Source organism: Zootermopsis nevadensis, unplaced genomic scaffold, assembly GCF_977971745.1.
Source record: "Zootermopsis nevadensis isolate Lab colony 2312 unplaced genomic scaffold, Znev_1.0 Znev_ptg000003l, whole genome shotgun sequence".
Classification (NCBI taxonomy): domain Eukaryota; kingdom Metazoa; phylum Arthropoda; class Insecta; order Blattodea; family Termopsidae; genus Zootermopsis; species Zootermopsis nevadensis.
Genome location: NW_028259135.1, coordinates 10,310,890 through 10,329,588, shown reverse-complemented (window position 1 = coordinate 10,329,588; position 18,699 = coordinate 10,310,890). Strand labels below are relative to the sequence as shown.

General features: G+C 40.0%; 1 protein-coding gene across 7 annotated transcripts in view; it reads left to right on the top strand.

The window, feature by feature from the left end:
* Dscam2 (Down syndrome cell adhesion molecule 2) overlaps nucleotides 1-18,699 on the top strand; it is a 187,999-nt gene that overhangs the window by 95,331 nt on the left and 73,969 nt on the right. For all 7 annotated transcript variants that reach the window (XM_087342480.1, XM_087342473.1, XM_087342475.1 and 4 more), the window contains exons 2-3: nucleotides 12,742-13,077; nucleotides 17,938-18,099. In XM_087342480.1, the coding sequence (XP_087198606.1) occupies nucleotides 12,742-13,077; nucleotides 17,938-18,099 (498 nt within the window). The remainder of the gene's footprint in view (nucleotides 1-12,741; nucleotides 13,078-17,937; nucleotides 18,100-18,699) is intronic.

The following is an 18,699-nucleotide window of genomic DNA, read 5'->3' as shown; positions in this document are numbered from 1 at the left end:
GCTCCAATAAACACAATTGTTTGAATAGGCAACTCACATTAATATTCGTATTTAAATTAAATGAAACTCTACTATGCATTTTAATAAATTTTACTCTTATTGTGCTAACAATTCAAACACGTTTAATATCCTGTTGAGCCATGTCATTTCAATTCCTGTACTCAAATCCACTGTTCAGTTCTGCGAAATAGCGTTTAATAATTTGATAGTTACCATGACGACTACGGAACGCTAATTGTCCCTTACCCGAATAAGTATAGACCATAGTTTAAGATTAGAGTTTCACGTTAAACACCCGAAAATAAAATAAAAATGCGTTTGCTTCTGCTTACGGAAGCTAGCCGTAAAACATGAGCTGTAAATACATTTAGTGGGCAGTCCTGTGCAATTTCAGGTTCGCGCCATGCTTGCAGTTTATCGCAGTTTCTCTCTGGATTTGAAGCTTGTTTTACGACAGTTTCATGGCAGAGAATCGAAACATGGGAACCTCTAGCTTGAAGCTTTTATTGCGGAAAGACAGTCGAGTTTTTGCTCCTGTTCAAAACTATTTCTGTGCTTCCAATGGGACTGTTCCTTCGGCATGCACGCATATTGCTGTTCTAGATCGTGTGTAGAAAGAAAAATAAACTAGAAATAATATAAACCAATTTATATTTTGTGTCCATATGAGAATATATGTATACAGGGTGTTTGTAATTTAGCAAATTATTTGAAAGGCGCGTAGTTATTTATTTATGACACTTAAGGAAAACTCATGTTATACAAAACAGTCGCACAACACTAAAGGTTTTTCACAGGTTGCCACAGAAGTTCATACATAAGTGTTTCTTAAGTTTTATAAATAAATTATTACGCGCCCTTCAGATTGTTCGCTAATTTATGGACACCCGGTTTTGTTATAAATATATATACATATTTTTCTTTCTTTCATTTACCACTTTTCTACCATGAACGTTCCGTTCTTTTTCATTTTCGCCTGTTTATTCTACTCTGAGCCCTTGTGGAGTTTATTCCATTCCGCTTTATTTTCTCTCGCTGCCATGCCAGCAGACTGCCGAGTTATGACGGGGAATCAGCCACGAGAAACTTGAGCGGAAATTACGACGGGGGGAAATTGGAAGACAGCCACCGTCGTAGTCGTTGACAGTGGGATCTACTGGGAGGAAGCAGGGTGGCGGCCATGTTGACGTCACTCCAGTAGGAGGACAGGAGGAGGATAGAGCAGCCGTGTCAAAGGCGACGATGAGATTGCAGAAAGAAACGAGGAACACGGAGGCCCGCAGGCACAAATAAATAGGAACAGGATAGTGACTAAAACAGGGACGAATAAATTTAAAAGAAATGAAGATAAGTTAAAAGAATGAAAGAAAAAATAAACTACCGAGGAATAGAAGTGACATATAAGACAAGAAACAGATAAAGAAATGCAAAGTAGTCGTGACTGTACACGCAGTGATTTATTGATTTGTGTTGAATGTTGTATTCGGTTCTGTACTTACTAAATCTTGGTTTTATCTGGGTAAAGGAATAGGGATATGAGATTGTTGATTGGATTCGTCTGGCTCAGGACGGGGATCAGGGAACCTGAGGCATCCATAAAAGGAGTATTTCTTGATCAGCTGAGCAACTACTGGCTTCGCAGATATGAGTAGATATCAGGAAACTTTACATAGCGCGCAGTTATTCAGAGATGTGATGCGCTGTTGTTGTTTTTTCTTCCAGTCCATTGTCTTCGTTAATATTTCTCGTTGGCTACGTCACCATTTTATGAACACTTCTCTTCTGTTTTCCTCTTCACACAAGTAATTATCGGTGTCTTTGTGGATAGATCTTTTCTTTCTGGTAAAAGTATTTCCAAAAGTAATGTCTTGTATATTAAATTGTCTCTCCCGCCAAGGGTAACGCTCCCTGCACAAGAGAGATTACGCTCACTGCCTCTCCTTTCTGTTTCCTGACTGTCATCGTTCATCACGACCTATGATCCTTCATTCCTCTTCATACTTACAGTACCTAGTCGATATTGGTCTTCTGCCATTTTACACCGTGTGTGGATTTGTACGTGGATACCAACGCTTTAGAGAAACATACTGATTCCATCTTCAGGGTTGGTCCGCCCCAGAATTACAACCTAGTAGACTAACCTTGACGCTTACACAGCCTTGAGAACCTGAGATCTCATATTATTCGCTATATCAATTTTATTTTCATACTAGAGTAAAAAGATATGAATATATTTAATATGTTTTGGAAAATTATATGCTACGTGTGTGTATGTAATTGAATATTAGTTTTGAAGCTATGTTAAAATTCATTTTTGTTATTTAATTGGTAATCTAATATAGTCGATGCGTTTTTTGGTCTATTCGGTCTTGATTAAGGAAGACTTGATGGAAGATAATACAAAACAGAACTGAAAACAAAGGAAAGAAGAAATTATATTATATTAATTATATGGCTGAAAGAATAGAAGTAGAAAAATACGAAATTTAAATAGCAGGAATTTGAAAACAAAGGCGAAACAAATTAAAATAAGCTGCATGAAACACAGCAAGAAAGCGCCCATGAAAGAAGCAGAATAAATTTGCTTGTATATTCATCTAAAAACGCAGGAAAAGAAAATGAACAAAAGTAACTGGGAGAGATAAAGAAGGATAGGCGAAGGGTGGAAAGAAGAAGGTGAAGTGAGAGGCTAGCAAGACAGTAACAAATCAAAACTAAAGACGACGGGTCATTGAAAGAAGAGAAGACAGGGTTTAGGAGCATTAGGCTCTTGATATACCGAATACGTGCGTAAGAGATCTTACCCAGAAGAAGTCTTCATGGCGAAAATAGCTACGACAGAATATGCTTTCAGATGGAGCTCCCTGTCAACTTCAAATCAAGTGTCTCAGTGAGATGTCAGGTTCCCATGACGGCCTACTGGAATATTGCCCTGTGTAATCTCGTTGACACTGACCTCTTTCATATGTGCTAACTGCTTCCATCATCAGGAAGATGAGTAACCCTTACAATATTTATTATTTAATGTTCTGTCTGACGACAGGTCCATATGAACAGGATTTCGGACTGGGACCTGTTCATATACGTTCTTGGCAGATGATCCAGAAGTGGTTTGCCATTGCCGTCTTCTGTGTGTGAATGGAGTAATTGTTGGGATGCCACGGAGAAACCGGGGAAGCCCCCGGAGGAAAACTCCGTGTTGCCTAGACCACGGCCTTGCCCAATACAAGTTATAAATTCGGGCACCGCCGGGAATCGAACCCGAGACGCCAGGATTACAAGGCCAGCGTTCTAACCGCTAGTCCACCATGGCGGTTAACCCTTACAATGTCATTAAATAAATTATAAATAAATAAATACAGTAACTGTTGTGTCTGAGTGTGTAGTAACATTAGCTCCCGAAGATTAGATTTGTATATTTACTGCTACAATTAAATCCAGGGTTAATGAGATATGTGAAATAGCAAAAGACTTTCAGAAAACAAGTTCCCGTCCTGTTCGGAACATCTGCACATCGACGTTATCTCAGTCCTTGATTTGGATTCGTAGTTCTGCGTGTCCCATAATTCATACTTGGTCCAGCGTGGCTCAAGGCCGAGTCAAATTACAATATTTGAACATCTGCAACCAAGTTTACCCTCTCAATCCTCATCGCCCTTATGAATTTGTCAGTCGTGTTTGGGTCCACAGCTTTGTGCACGCACTACGAGTTCCAATTCAGTCAGTAATGACTTCCTGCTGTAAGGGTGCGTACGGCATTCAAGATGAACTCTTTTCTCTCTCTCTTGAAATTTGCACGGAACTGTCATGAATGAAACTTTAACCCTCTAAGCCAACGCACGTCTAAACTATACGTATTTAAATGTTCAATGCGAACGAACCTCAAATAAAATACAAACGTCTCCATGGCAACGACCAATCTGTAAATCTCGTACAAGGAATTAATAGCTGTTTATTAAAAAATCATATGAAGCCCATAAATACACTGTGGGAAAAATCCAGAATTCCTCATTGTTAATGCCGGCGGTGTACATCGTTATCACTGGGTCTTGAAGGGTTAACCAGAAAGCTCATAAATTTTAGACAGACTGTACCAATCATGGGACGTAATACTTTTAGCACATCTCACGTTTATCATTTAATAAGGAATATGATACCAAATAGAATGAAATTTTCAACAAATGATGCATTTCTTTGCATACAGATCTATGACACATAATTCATGATTTTTTCCCCCAAAAATACGATGCTATTTACTCGTTAATAGATGGCGCTGATTTAATTTTTTTCATTTTGTCGCGTGTTTTTATTAGGAAATAACACAACACAAACCTACGTACCTGATTTGGGATTTTACTTCCGTCCACTGCCGACAGATAACGTTGCTGTTAATACAACGCGGTCAAACCAATCAGAATAGGAGGAGACACTGTGTTCTTCATTTTTAGAGTTGACATTCCCCTTTAAAATCCCTTTGGCTCCCTTACCCGAAATGCGTATGTTTCTTCATTACTAAGTCCAGACAGTGAGCGTCGAATCTGTCCCACCACGTGCTTCGAACTTTGTCCCGAGCAGCTTGTAGGACGTCCGCCCCCACCCCACCCCCTCTCTCCCTCGGGACCTTCTGCTCCAGGCCACATAGCGACTGACGGGAACAGATATTAGTTAACCAGAAGCTACCATGAGACGCTGGAACACTGAATGAGCCTTAAAGCTCAGATGGAGAAATGGAGCGAACTGTGAACGTTATTATACTAGCATGAGACCATGAAAGCGTATGAAAAACATGGATGGAAAGCCACAGGCACGCAGTGTAGGGTTCTGTCCTCGGTTTTTACTTGGACTGAGTCCAGCGGTAGTCTAAAATGAATTTATTTGTTTCTTAACCCTTTAAAGCCCAGTGGTAACTATATGCACCACGTACTTCAACATACAGTAACCCTGCATTTTGACGGACTAGCTTGGGCTCTAAAGGGTTAATTTGAATACAGATTATATTTCTTGTCTTGATGGCGACGGTTCTATCCATCGTTTAATTTTTGGTTAGCATTTATGTTTAATCAGGAGAATTTATATAAATATAATTAATAAATACATTTAAAACATGAAGAATTTGGAAACGACAGTAACAAATCAACTTCGGGATAGTGTTTAACATTTTGTGTAACATGTTAGTCTTTCTAAGACACACCCGTCCAACCACCAAACTGGGGGACCATCCATTGTCGGCTGTTCGCAAACATTTATTCAACATATTCACAGCTAATTTCCATAATTGTGGAACGTTTCCTCCATTATCAACTTGTGGATCGGGGACCACGGGTTCACCGTATAAAATAGAGTAAAGTAACGAAAAGTAAAGCTGTTCCGCTACACGCCGTAGCAGCGCTTGTGGGGAGAGACCGTGCAGCTCCTACTTATTCTTGACCTCGGCACCAGATGGTGGTAGGTGATCAGCGCTTTGAACTCTTCCAATTGAAGAGGAGACTTTGCGGGCCCCAGACCTTTTCTAGACGCAGAAGCTAGAAGAAATGATTTTGCCCCTACCGGGGATAGAAACCAGTCGCCAGGTCCATATTCAAACATTACACTGACAGAGGATCGTAAAATAAAGCGCTTGTTTCATTATGATACGTAAATTTTGTTTCAAACAGATATTAATTCCATGTATATATGACGTCAGAGATGGGAACACAAAACGGGTCTCCGTGCCACACGATGAGACAGAAGCAAAGCGAAACCCCATTCTAGCCAGAAGGTGACCGCGAGATTGCGTATATTTTAATTTGCAGGAGAACACACACACATCAGACATTTTTATGAGTTGCGTTTCCATTCATGTTGACACACTGTCAATGGAAAGCGCTTTATAAAGGACCTTTGAACCTATCTTCCAGTGTGGTCACCAACATTTATTTTTTACTCAGTAATTTGAAAACCGACGAGGCTCTGTAATTTTTTTCTTTTGGGAGGGGTCAGAATTTTTTTTTGATTAATTTATTTAAAGCAGTGTTATCAGAATGTCGTTGAAGATGAGATTTTCAGTCGTCCGAAATGGGCTTCCTGGCTTCTAATTCCGACGTGTGTAAAGTGTTTGTATGATTTTAATAATAGGGTAATTGAAATATGTATAATGAATAACTCTGTAATTTGTACTTCACGAAAAAAAATTAAGGTGATTGTATGCTGGAAAATTAGATGGGCGAGACATGAAGCACGGATTGACAGTCAAAACAAGAGTCCATAATATTTGTTCGGGAAACGACTTAGAATTTGGTAAAAATAAGGTGATAACTTTGATGGATCTTAAAGAAATAGGATTTTAGGTTGTGGATGGGATTCATCTGGCGGCTGTCGTGAACACGGTAATGAACCTTTCGGATTTTATGAAAGGCGCGCGATTTGCCGATTATCTGAGCGAGGAGTTGGATAAATAGGGCTGTTGAAAAATGTCCCAAGATAAATTTAAACGTCTTCAGTTCTTGAAGTTACTACGAGTCTGCACGGTGCCACAACGCAGAAGAACAGCCCCTAAATTTAAACGCCACTGTCACCCACTTTCCTTCTGCTACGCTGTCTTAATTATTTGACATAAAAGTTCTTATTTTTTGGTCTCTTACATTTAGGCTTATTAGACGGGTAGAGTTTATTTTTGTTGTTGTTAAGGGTCACATTTTTCTGCCGTAAACCAGCAATTATAGGATCTGTCACGTTCCTTAGGGATTTGAGCTGTGTTGTTTGAGAATTATTTAACGTAGTCTTATTTAGGTGCTTTATATATGAAGGATAAATTTTTACGTACTTTTTATATCAGAATGACTAACTGGCCTCAGCAGATGTTTTGATATGGTTAATGAGGAATGGAAATGTATGTGTGGTACAGAGTTCAGGGCTGTAATTTCCGTCCGTGTAACAGTCGACGTGATCTCAGAACTTTCTGGTAAACTCACACACACGCGCAGATGAGATGGAGACGGCCGCTGAACGTATCAAACAAATGACAACTCGAGAAGCTAACGTCTTGAAACAGAATGCGAAGTTGTGAACGATGTGCTTTCTATATGAACATAATAAGGTGCCATTATGAGCACAAAACGATCAATAGCTCATCCTACCGAACCACCATCAATCAGGCTGTCTCTCTCCTGTCTGATTCCTGCATAGAACGTCTGGCAGGTGGAAATTCGCAAGAAGGAAATCCCCGAGGGAGAAGCAAATAGTTCCCTAAGAAAATTGACAAATGAAAGAAAACATGAGAGGTGCCACGAGGCGAACAATCATTTCTAGCCTAGATACCCTATTTTTAGTAATGGAGGACACATTTATCGCGTTAACAGGTCTGGGTATTTGCGACATATGCCTGTGTTCATTCAATCAAGAGTTTTAGGATTTGTTTCGGACATGCGGCGTGGAATCCATGGGCGAGAGAGTAGTTTCCAATCCTTTTTCACCTCCACGACGAACTTTACTTCACGTGGAACTGATCGCCCACCTTCTGGAACCGAGACCATTCTGTACGTTTTAACATAATCAGATCCTAATGGTAAAGTTGTACGTTTCAGTCTTTAGTTTAAAGGCGAAGTCTTCTGAATATAAAATAATCAGTTCTTACCGCAAAGAAAACACAACACCTCACCATTACAAATGTCAACTGGTTAACGCTGTTTAAAGATATAATCGCTGTTTATTTTGAGATTTATACGAAACACATAAATACCCTCTGTGGTAAAAAATTCAAGGTTATTGAATGCTAAAATAGGTGGTTAATGAAAGTACCACTATGGTTTAAATAGTTATTCGGGAAGCATTCTTTAAACACGCGGATTTGTAGTGCAAAGTAATGATAAACCAACATGAGGAAGGTTTAAAGTCAGCTTTTTTTATCTGTTGATAGCAAGTTCACTGACGTGCGAACAATTTACTGTTTATATAAACTAGGTAATATTTACACAAACGTTTTCAATTTATATGAACCAGCAATACCACCAGGTAAGTGCTGTGTACTGAACCGATAATGCTCTGTCAATGTGGACCACACCGAGTAATATGGAAAATATAAAAACTGAACATTATATCACAGACTTTGCACGATAATGTGGAAGGTATGTGTCTGTTTGTGGGGGACAGCATATAAAGTCACGTCCATGTTGGTTACCATAGAAAACAAATCTAACTTGCCATTATATTGGATGGTGTGAAATTCTCATCGTATGAGAGAAATATAAACTGTGTGTGAGATTTTAGGTTCTCACGGCATTAAGATTGGATGCTGCGACGTTTAATCTCGTTGTGGTCGACGTTTCGGTGGTTATTACTGCTTCCATTTTCAGGGCGTAGCTTCGTTTCGCCGTAAAACCGACTATCTTAATGAGATTTTGGTTGTTTCTGTCAGACTTCGCGTGGAGAAGTGGGTCACGACATCTCCTGTTGTCTCTGTCGGTCTTTATTCTTATTTACCTTTTTTATCTACGTTTGAAAGTCTCTTTTTCACAAATTTCTAGTCTTTTCACTTTCTTGGGGCCCATGTTTTCGTGTTTATTATTCTTTAATTCAGCGCTTGTGCTCCCCTTAATAGTGCAATCCAATAAACCACCACGAAACGAAAACGCCTAAGCTCTGTAAATATTTTGCAGGATTACATACCGCCTCTCCTTACACACAGGCTGTTTGTTATGTGAAACTTTAATCCCGTTTCATCCAAAAAGCCTGTCGTGCAATTAACTTGTGTTTATTTTAAACAGACTATGTTCCCTATTTACTTCCTGAATTTCTTACGTTACGCAGTTGCTTCGACCTTAATTAGATAAGGGTAAAGGTGAATCTGCCTCTGTCTGTTTCAGCTTTAAAGTATATGGGGCATAAATGCAAAACTCCACGCAGTCTGTATACAACTGAGCAGTAAGCTAATTAAAGTGTATAATGAGATGTGTGTTATGATTCTGAGAGTATTTAACAACTCTGTTGCTTGTGTCGAAGTTTTTGGAGTCGAATAGCGCATGTATTTTACACTAAAATCTGAGCAGGCAATGGCGTTAGAGGAAAAAGTCTTGGCCTAGTTTAAATATTAATGAAAGTCATAAAGACCTCGGTCAAAAGATAAGTATCATATTCGCGGACTTATTATGTAAGCGAAGAAACACAACTTTCTCAGCTAGACTGTCTTCTATTGTACTGTAGACGAATAATCTTCCAGAACATTTAAGACTGAAGTGGGTTTCTGGCCTTAAAATTAAATGTGAAAAAAAATGGTCTACAAGCCATCTACATAAAGATAACTTTGCCAACATCAGACGTCATGAACAGAGAAATAATTTTATTTTTGGTCCTGTATAAAAGTGCTATCTAGAATAACACTGAGTAAAATCAAAGCGTAATCAGTACCAATGGACGCATCTCCGCAAACTGAGCATCACTGTGCTATAACACTGGAGATTAGTACACCGAAAATTTGTCTTATCGGCATTTACGAGGTACTTGGTTCAAATCTTTAATATGGCATCGACTATGGTTACTGATTTTCCATAGTTTTCCTCAGAGCTCCTACAGCAATGTCTAGATCGATCTTTTTAATTCACCTCACATTACCATCATCACCTTGAAAACGACCAAAATTATTGCTTTGTAATTTTCCTTGTCTATTTTCAGACAGATTTGAGTTATCCTTAGTCTAAAAGCAAGTTCAAAGAAAGTGAAATTTTCAGATTAGGAGCATAATCTGAGACAGATTTTTGATAACCACGTATCGGGGTCATCCTCACACTCACCGCCGTGAAAACCTAAAATCCTACACATATTATGGCTTTGTTTAGGTGAAGACTCAGTGCTGGGTACAGTCTATAATGGGCCTATAGATTATAACAGGGTCCGTTTGCAGAGTTCTACGATCTTATGAAGTGGACACAAGCAAATTGTAAGGCAATAACACGGACTCTGATAACGCCTTCGATAGAGCAGAATTAATTGTTAATATACGAGGTAATGGATGTTAAGGAAATAGTGTGGAATGGATTAATCTGGCTTGGGATAGGGGCCGGTGGCAGGGCCGTATGTGTAGTGTAATGAACCTTTGGGTTCTATAAAAGGCGAGAGATTTGTCTATCAGTTGAGATATTATTAGCTTATCAAGGAATCTGATCCGCTAAATTAGTGGTTTTCTGAAAATTGTCAAGGTATCGTAAATTCTGCGGTTATTGTAAAAGACGTGTGACTTTAATGAATCCCTAAAAGTAATTCTTTTCGGTCGCTTTTCTGACAGATGGGTTAAGAAGTCTGGGTTTGGTCCAGATTTGCTTAAGGCTTAGTATCATCACGCCCTGGAAGTGTAGATGGTCCGATCTTTAGAATTTTCCGAAAAAATAGAAACACTTTTTTTCGCCACTTGTGTTTAATAAAAATTCCATTTAACTTTCGTTCTGATCAAAGTTTTGGGACAACCCTGTTATAGAGAACACAGCATCAGTCATTCTTCGCCCCTTCTTTCCTCCTTGTGTATCATTCTCCATATTTCTCTGTCTCCCTCCGACAATAAATTCCCTATACTTCGATGTTTATGTCTTTGTAACCTTATTTCTTCCTCTTTATTCTCCTTGACTCTCTCTGTCCCATTCTTTACCATCACCTCTCTTCTCTTCTACTCACCATCATTTTATGTCCCCTCTTCCAACTTCGCCTTCTTCATCATCGCTTCGTGCCTTCCTCTTTCCGTACACAAAACCTAACCTTCAGTCCATTGCCCGCAGCAAACATGGCGGCAGAGAATTTCACACTTCGCGGCTCCGCGACTACAATCAATCACATGGAGGGTTTGTACCCCGCCCCGACTCGGCGCGGTGGAATGGGGTGTTTTAACTGACAGGCGCCCTCGTTTCATATAACTTTGCTTGCATAATTAATCTTCATAGCCGAGGGCCCTTACGATGTAGTTTAGATTTGGGGGTGAAGATGAAATGGGGCGGAGAGCTGATACAGAAAGATTTGCGTCACGGCTACGACTCGTTGTTATGAATTCTTTCATTTCTCCCACGGCAAAGTGACCGGTCATCATTTAGAAACCCTCGTTCCCAGTCGTGGAGCAGCGTCGGTCAGCTAACCTGCTCAAAAACTCTTTATGGTAGCGCTGATTCTCAAATCTTTAATTTAGCGCATTTTAGGGTTTCGAAGGATCATTTATTTATATTCATCTGTGTCATTTTATCTTATAGAGTCGGCGTAGCTCAGTAAGTACACTAACTGACTACGGACTCGACGACCGGGGTTCGATCCCCGACGGGAAGCAGAGGATTTTTCCTCCAGCCTCTGCGTCCAGACCTTTTCTGGGCCCCACCCAGCCTCCTATCCAATGGGTACCGGGGTCCTTTCCCGGGGGTAAAGCACGGCCGGAGCGTGACGCTAACCACTCACCCCATCTAGTGGTGAGGTGAAGAATGAGTAGGAGCTATACCGGCTCTCCCCCTAAGCGCCTATATGGCGTAAAGCGGGACAGCTTTACTTTTATTTTAAAACACTTATCACATCATGTTTCGACTGAATGCAGTCATCGTCAGGTTTTGTATAACTTAATAACAAGCTAGCTTTTGTTAAAATAATCGAATGTGTCAGTGAAGGTGTATGTAAGAGTCAGGAATGAGTTACGTGTTTGTAATCAAATGCAAATTGCGAAAAATACGCTATCTCAGGTATTGTAGTGGAAGCAAGGTAGGCGTATGCACTTGAGTGACCAAGGGATACTAAGAGGAGCGTGCAGATGACAGACGTGAAGGGCATCGGGAAAGGAGTGTCGAAACTTTGAACTCGAAACTTCGGAACGAGGAAACTTTGCTCTGTTGCCTGGCGCACTTCCATTACAGACCGCTCACCGTGTTGTATTGAAGTGACAGTGAGTTCACACGACGCTAATAACAGCGTTCACACATTACCTGTTTCAAATTACTCTTCAAGGTCTCTAAAACATTGATCTTGAGTTCTTTTTCGCGGGTTTACAGGAAAAAAAACTTACTGAATGCTGTCATGCCACTACTTAGCTTGATAATTTGAAACCAAAGTTCATAACGTCGTAGATAGAGCGGTTAGTACTCCTGATACGTGTTTGGGAGGTCCTGGGTTATAATCCCGGTCCGCAGAACGGCTACAGTGACAGAGTTGTGTGTGGTTTACCCCAGCTTTTTCGGAATATAACCTTAAAATAAAAACACGAAAGCATCCTTCCATAACATTTAAAATTCACGATTTAAATCTGTCAAAATATATCCCCTTAGAGTGGAGGCAATTTAATTACTTACTTAAATTTTTAAATTATAATTTCAACATTTACTAAGAACTAAATAAAATTCCAGCCGTCCCTGTTATCAAGCTCTGACTGTGTATCGCTCTTACGTTTTCAACATTATTCTATCCTTATCGGAAGGACGAGTGGGCATTGCCTTGGAACCTTCTAACAATAAGATGCTTTTTCTCTCTCCCCCACCCAGAAATAAAGTGTCTCTCACTTCTCCCCTACAATTTTCTCTTTGCTTCTACTCTTTTTCTATCCTCTCTCTCTCTCTCTCTCTCTCTCTCTCTCTCTCTCTCTCTCTTAGCTTTAAAGGGTGAAGTGCCTCAAATCTTACGTCTACTTCCGCTGTAATTGTTTTGGTTTTGGATTCTAATTTTAACTTCGTTTATTCTGCTCTTTTCCGTCTTCATTACGCGCACATTACATCCGAATACGGAGCCTTAAACCGACTTTACAATTACGTGTTACAGGACTAATGTGCAGTGTAGCGGGGTTCGATTCTCATCTCCGCGGTCCGAGCTTCCTTCTGGAACCCCCACCCAGGCTGGAATTCTCAAACTCCAGTGGCGGGTGGCTGGACTGTTCGGCGTCTGGAAGTCCACCTCCTTCGGTGGACTGGCTGTCGGTCGACGGGTCCTCGGTGGGGGATGTTCACGGTGTCAGGCGTGTCCTAAGGAACGGGACCCTCGTCCTTCTGCCCTTCCCACCTGCGGCCTACCGCCAGGATATCCACAGCACCGTGTATCGCTGTGTGGCGTCCAACGCCGTCGGCAGGATCATCAGCAGAGACGTCCAAGTGAGGGCAGGTACGCCTTGTAACGACAGTGGCTCGTTTATCGTAGAGACGATGAGTCCTGGTGACAGAAGTACGAAGTAGCTCTGAAATATACGTAAATTTCTGCCAGACTAAACTTAGGAACAACGTAGAATGCAGGTGTGTTCGGATAAGTCTACTTCATATTCTTCTTTTCTAAGATGCAACGCGTAATTAAAGTGTCATTTAACATTTAGGTCTTTCTTTGATGTTGATAGTGTAAAAGTGTGTATACGAAATTCTTTTTTGCTTACGTCATCTGCGTGTCCCGCATACAGTATCTTTCTTGATTTGATAATTCTAATAATACGTGGTAAAGAGTGTATATTATTAAGCTCATTATTTCTCTTCCCTCCTGCCACTTCATCCCTCTTAAGTCTACATTTTCCCCTTAGCACCTTGTTCTCAAATATTATCATCTGTGTTTTCTTTGAAACTGAGAGAACAAATGTTGCAATATGCAATATTTGTGGTTTATTTATTGACGTTATCATTAAGCCACGAGCTGCGGTGTTCTAGCGGTTAGAACGCTGGCCTTGTAATCCTGGGGTCTCGGGTTTGATTCCCGGCGGTGCCCGAATTTATAACTTGTGTTGGGCAAGGCCGTGGTCTAGGCAACACGGAGTTTTCCTCCGGGAGCTTCCCCGGTTTCTCCGTGGCATCCCAACAATTACTCCATTCACGCACAGAAGAAGGCAATGGCAAACCGCTTCTGGATCATCTGCCAAGAACGTATATGAACAGGTCCCAGTCCGAGAAAAGGATGGAAGGATCCTGTTCATATGGACCTGTCGTCAGACAGAACACTAAATAAATAAATAAATCATTAAGCTAGGACATGTTTATTTTAAAACACAGCAGTTAAAATTATATAATATTTTATCGGCTACGTGTTAGACAGCACACGGAAAAATAAAAGAAACACATGTACAATTAAAATTCATTAAATTTTTCTCTGAGTCCTCAATTAACCAAATAAGCTGAGTCTGTCTTATCGATTTTCAAAACTGCGTAATGCGTTGTTACTTTGTACAAAGAAAGACATTTCCTGAGTTACACACTTCATACCAAACACGTTAATTTTATTTTGCTATTTACATCCAGGAAAAATGTTCGCTGGTTACAAATTTCAGTATTTCTTAACCTACAGTGTTTCTTTTTACGAAATGTTTTCGAAGGTAATGAAATTAAGGCGATGTCTCGGCGGACCCCTCACACTTGTTTCGAAGGTTTTATCGGAAATGGAATTTTGTTTTTAATTTGTTTATGAGGCAACGTTTTTGTTTGCTATTTCTTCATCGACTTCCTGATCGAAACGTAGCGATTGTGGCCGTCAACGAGGGGCCCGCAAATCTCTTTACTAACCCTTGTTTAACCCTTCAAAGCTTATTGGTACATATCTATCCAACCTTCTTGACAATCTGTATGTATGCACTTTTTTGTGTTTGTATAATTCTCTATGTAAACAGCTATTATTTTCTTAAATAGCGTTATCACATTGATCTTTGTAATGGCAGAGGACTCGAAAGATTTTAAAAAATGTTTTTATTATTAATCTCTCTTGCCCGGAAAGTTATCACACGCCTTATCATCCAATACGTAGGCGTATTGTTGAATATAATAGGAAAATAGAATCCGTAAACCCCAACTACTCATCGCCCTGATGATGGAGGCAGCAAGGAGCTCCGAAACGTCGGTAAACTCCTACCAGACTAGACGGATGTTTTTCCAGCGTCCTGTCCAGCAGCATTCCGAGTCACATTCGTGCCAAATTTGGCGTCAAATGTGGACAAATGTCGTCAAGACGCTCTGCGTCGGTTTTTCAACTTCGTGTTCTTTCGGCGTCGTTTTCCCACAGTAGTTTCGAGTTTTGTCCGGAAATCGCCTGCGTTTTACGTCTTATTTTTATATTTTATGATTTATATGTGTCAAATCGTTTCCCTTGTTGTGGGGGTGGCCACAGAATTTTGCGTGTCTTATTTTTTGTGATGTCTCCGCAATTAAAGTAAACCAAAATTAATCTAACTGGTGCAGTCTCAAGGCACTGTTCCTCGCCACTGTAGCGACTTCAGGTTCACTTTAATCTTTTCGCAATCAGAGGACGACACGAATCTCTCTCTCTCTCTCTCTCTCTCTTTTTCTCTCTCATGAAAGAAATGGCGTCTGTCTCATGTCATCAACCGCACTTTCGTGTGACCTGCGAGAAACAATCCATAATGCTGATGATTATCTGGTTCACAGGTAGAAGGTGAAATCGTGCTAATTAAAACTAACCACTTTTAGGCGACGTCCGCCGAAGTGTAAATTTTAAAGTTGAGAGTCCGTGTTCAAACTAATTAACTTCATGAAGCAGACCCCTTCTTGAGACGCTAATAGTACGCTCAGCCAGTCAATAAATTCCCCGCCGTTTACGAAACCAAAAGGTTCATTACCGTGTTCACTAGAGCCCGCCACGAGTCTCTTCTGGAGCCAGATAAATCCAATCTACAACCTCCTACTCTATTTACCTAAGATCCATTGATCTTCTCATCTACGTCAAGATCTTCCGAGTGACTTCCCTTCAGGCATTTTATGTACCACACGCGCTCTACATGCCCCGTCCATCTCATAACCCTTGATCCTGTCGCCCTAATAACACTTTGTGAGGCCTACAGCTGTTTTGGAACCACGTGATCAAGAGGCGGGAATGCGAATGATGTTCATGGACTCTTTTTGTGCCCCTTCACGTTTTACCGCACAAATTAACAATTTATTACAGAAATGACATGGACCAATAAATAGGAATAAGGCGTAATTTGAGCCCAATCGTAATTATTAACTTAAACGATTTCAAGAGCCTTTTAATTTATTTTACAAATGATTATAAAAATTTACAATTGCACTCAATTGCTGACAGAGTACTTAACAGCTCCGTTTCAACGACTGTCATTGGTCGTGTTGATCAAATTTCAGCCACTCATGCGTTACAAAATTAGAATGGTTTTACTCTGGCACGTTCGTAATACTTAAGTGGACCTATACGTGGGGTAAATGAGAAATGTGGAAACAATTATGACTGGAAAACCTGATGAGAGGAGACTACACGGAAGACTTAAGAGTAGACGAGAGGATAATATTAAAATGGATCTTGAAGCTGTATGGGGTGGATTGGATTAAATTGACTCAATGTAGAGACTGGTGAACATATCAGTGGTCCTTTGGTTTAAAAAAAATATTCTTGTTTGAAGACCTGAGCGTACTATTCGCGTCTTAAGAAGGGCTTTGCTCCAGGAAGTTAGTTAACTTATATTTATAAACTACTTGCAAATTAATTAGCTTGAAGGATCTATGAACAAAGGTTTAAAACCGCTTTCTGTAACCTACCACTCCGAAATGGACACCATATTTATGTGAGATGAATAAGAAATTTCCTCAGAATGTAACCTCATGCAAAATTATTGGCAACCGCACGTGTGTGATCCAGATGTTGCTGGTTTATGTGCCTTGGTGTACCTGTTAACCAGCTGCAGAGTTAATAGATTTTTTCGTGGGTAAGAGGACTCTGGGAGAAAAAATGAAATAAATTCCATTTGTACCTGCCTAATGTAATGAAATGCATTACCTGTCCAATATTCTCATTTTCAGTGCGTCGAGCGAGAGCGTATAACGAGAGAAAAAAGGAAACAAAGTGGCATTTATTATGCAGTGGAATGAAAAGAGAAGAGGAGAGATCCATTTTTCCAGCATTATATTCAACTTTGTAACTCAGAGTACAATGCATTTTGACGCTGCTTCTCTATTCCTACAGATGTCTGTAGTGTTCTTCCAGTAGGATCGTATGAATAAAACAGTAAGGAATTGTCTTTATCATTTTTATTTCCCCTGTTTCAGCTTTTCAAGAAAGAGTTTTCGTTGTTCTTTGCCTTCGTCTTCTTGGTCTTACTTTTTATATTATTCCTGCGTTTCACTTTCTATTCGTTTCTCATTTCACTAACATTGTTTATATAGCAAAATGATATATGTAATGGTAGACCACTTCCTCGCCATAAACGATATTACTCAGTCACAAAACTCTTGAGTTTCAGGGGGGCAGATTTAATGCTAGTAGCAACAGATACAGCGATTTCTAGCAATACCATGTCATCCGCTGTTACTTTGCTACGTTAAAGCAGGGATGTCGAAAGAAATATCACACAGGCTGACAAATAGTTTCCATAAAATAATCTTGTTATTTTTAATTTAAATAAATATTATTTTGAAGATGAGTGTTTTCTGGTAGAAGTTTACTTACGTTTCAGAGGCCTTTGCTGCCTCCATCATCAGGGTACCCAGAAGACATCCATCATCGGACTCACGGCCGTGAAAACCTCAAATACCACAATTATTATTTTAGTCAAGAAACTTTGTGATTTATAAAGGTTATCTAGTCTTTGTATTCCCATGACAGTCAAATTTAGGAAGTTGTGATAAACTGAACGTGTTATATTAGAATAAAATGACGAATCCATTTACAGTGTTGGTGGGGAAAGTTATTTAAAAACGTTTATTTGGAAGATAGTGAAGTAGATGGGAGGATGACATTAAGGTATATCCTAGGGAAATGGTTTCTGAGGTGGATTATACTAAATCTGTCACAGTAAACTGAGCTTTGTCGTTATATTCGATAAAATTTACTTTGATATCAGTAGTAAAGATTGTAAAATTAATTTGCATTTAGTGCATAAGCGCGTCATTAAATAATTTATTAAATTTCCAAGCTTCTTCTGTTAAACTCGCTACCTCACGTGGATGTAATAGTGATCACGTAACTGTAAACATTAGTGCAAACCTTCATTCAAATTTGGTAGTGCATATTAGTTTCATTTGTCTACAGTGGTGGCACAAGCGTACAAAGTCGAGGTTGAAGTTCTGGGTGCTTCTCGTGGATGCACTGCAGTACTCCGCTGTGTCGTACCGAGTTTCGTCAAGGAATTGATCCGTGTGGTGTCCTGGGTCCAGGAACCTTCTTTTTACATCTACCCATCTCTACAAGGAGGTAAGAATTGACTCAGCTATCACATTGGCTACTTATGCGTCCTCCACGACCTCTTCCCTCCTTTAAGGTAGTGTCTAGGTCTCATTTTGTTTAAGAACGTCAGCGTACTCCACTGATAGCGAAGATAAACGTTCTCACTTGCCCTTCTGGAATAGACATCGGTCATCCAGTCCGAATCTGCAGCTGTTGTAGGTGTCAAAATAGGGCCCGAAACTCGCATGAAAGCGAAACATCCAGAAACAGCCCCTCCCCCGTCCGTCCATCGTATTCAGACACAAAAATCGACGGATTTTTGTCGAGAACGGCCACATTCCTTAGGAAAGCCTATTAAAATCGTTCGGTCCGTCTGTCACAGTTGTTATACACGTAAGATAATTCGATAACAGTTGCATGGAATTTGATGTTAGGGATTTTCATTAACATTTGACGACGCACTAAAATTTTGGTTAAAATCAGAAAATAGTAACTGGTACTTTATATGAAGATCTACAATGGGGATTCCGTCGTGGGGATCCCCGACAGAGAAATTCTCTGCCATCTGCAAAGATATAATGAAAAATTCTTAATAGCAACGTCAAGCGTAAAATTCCTATCTTTTTT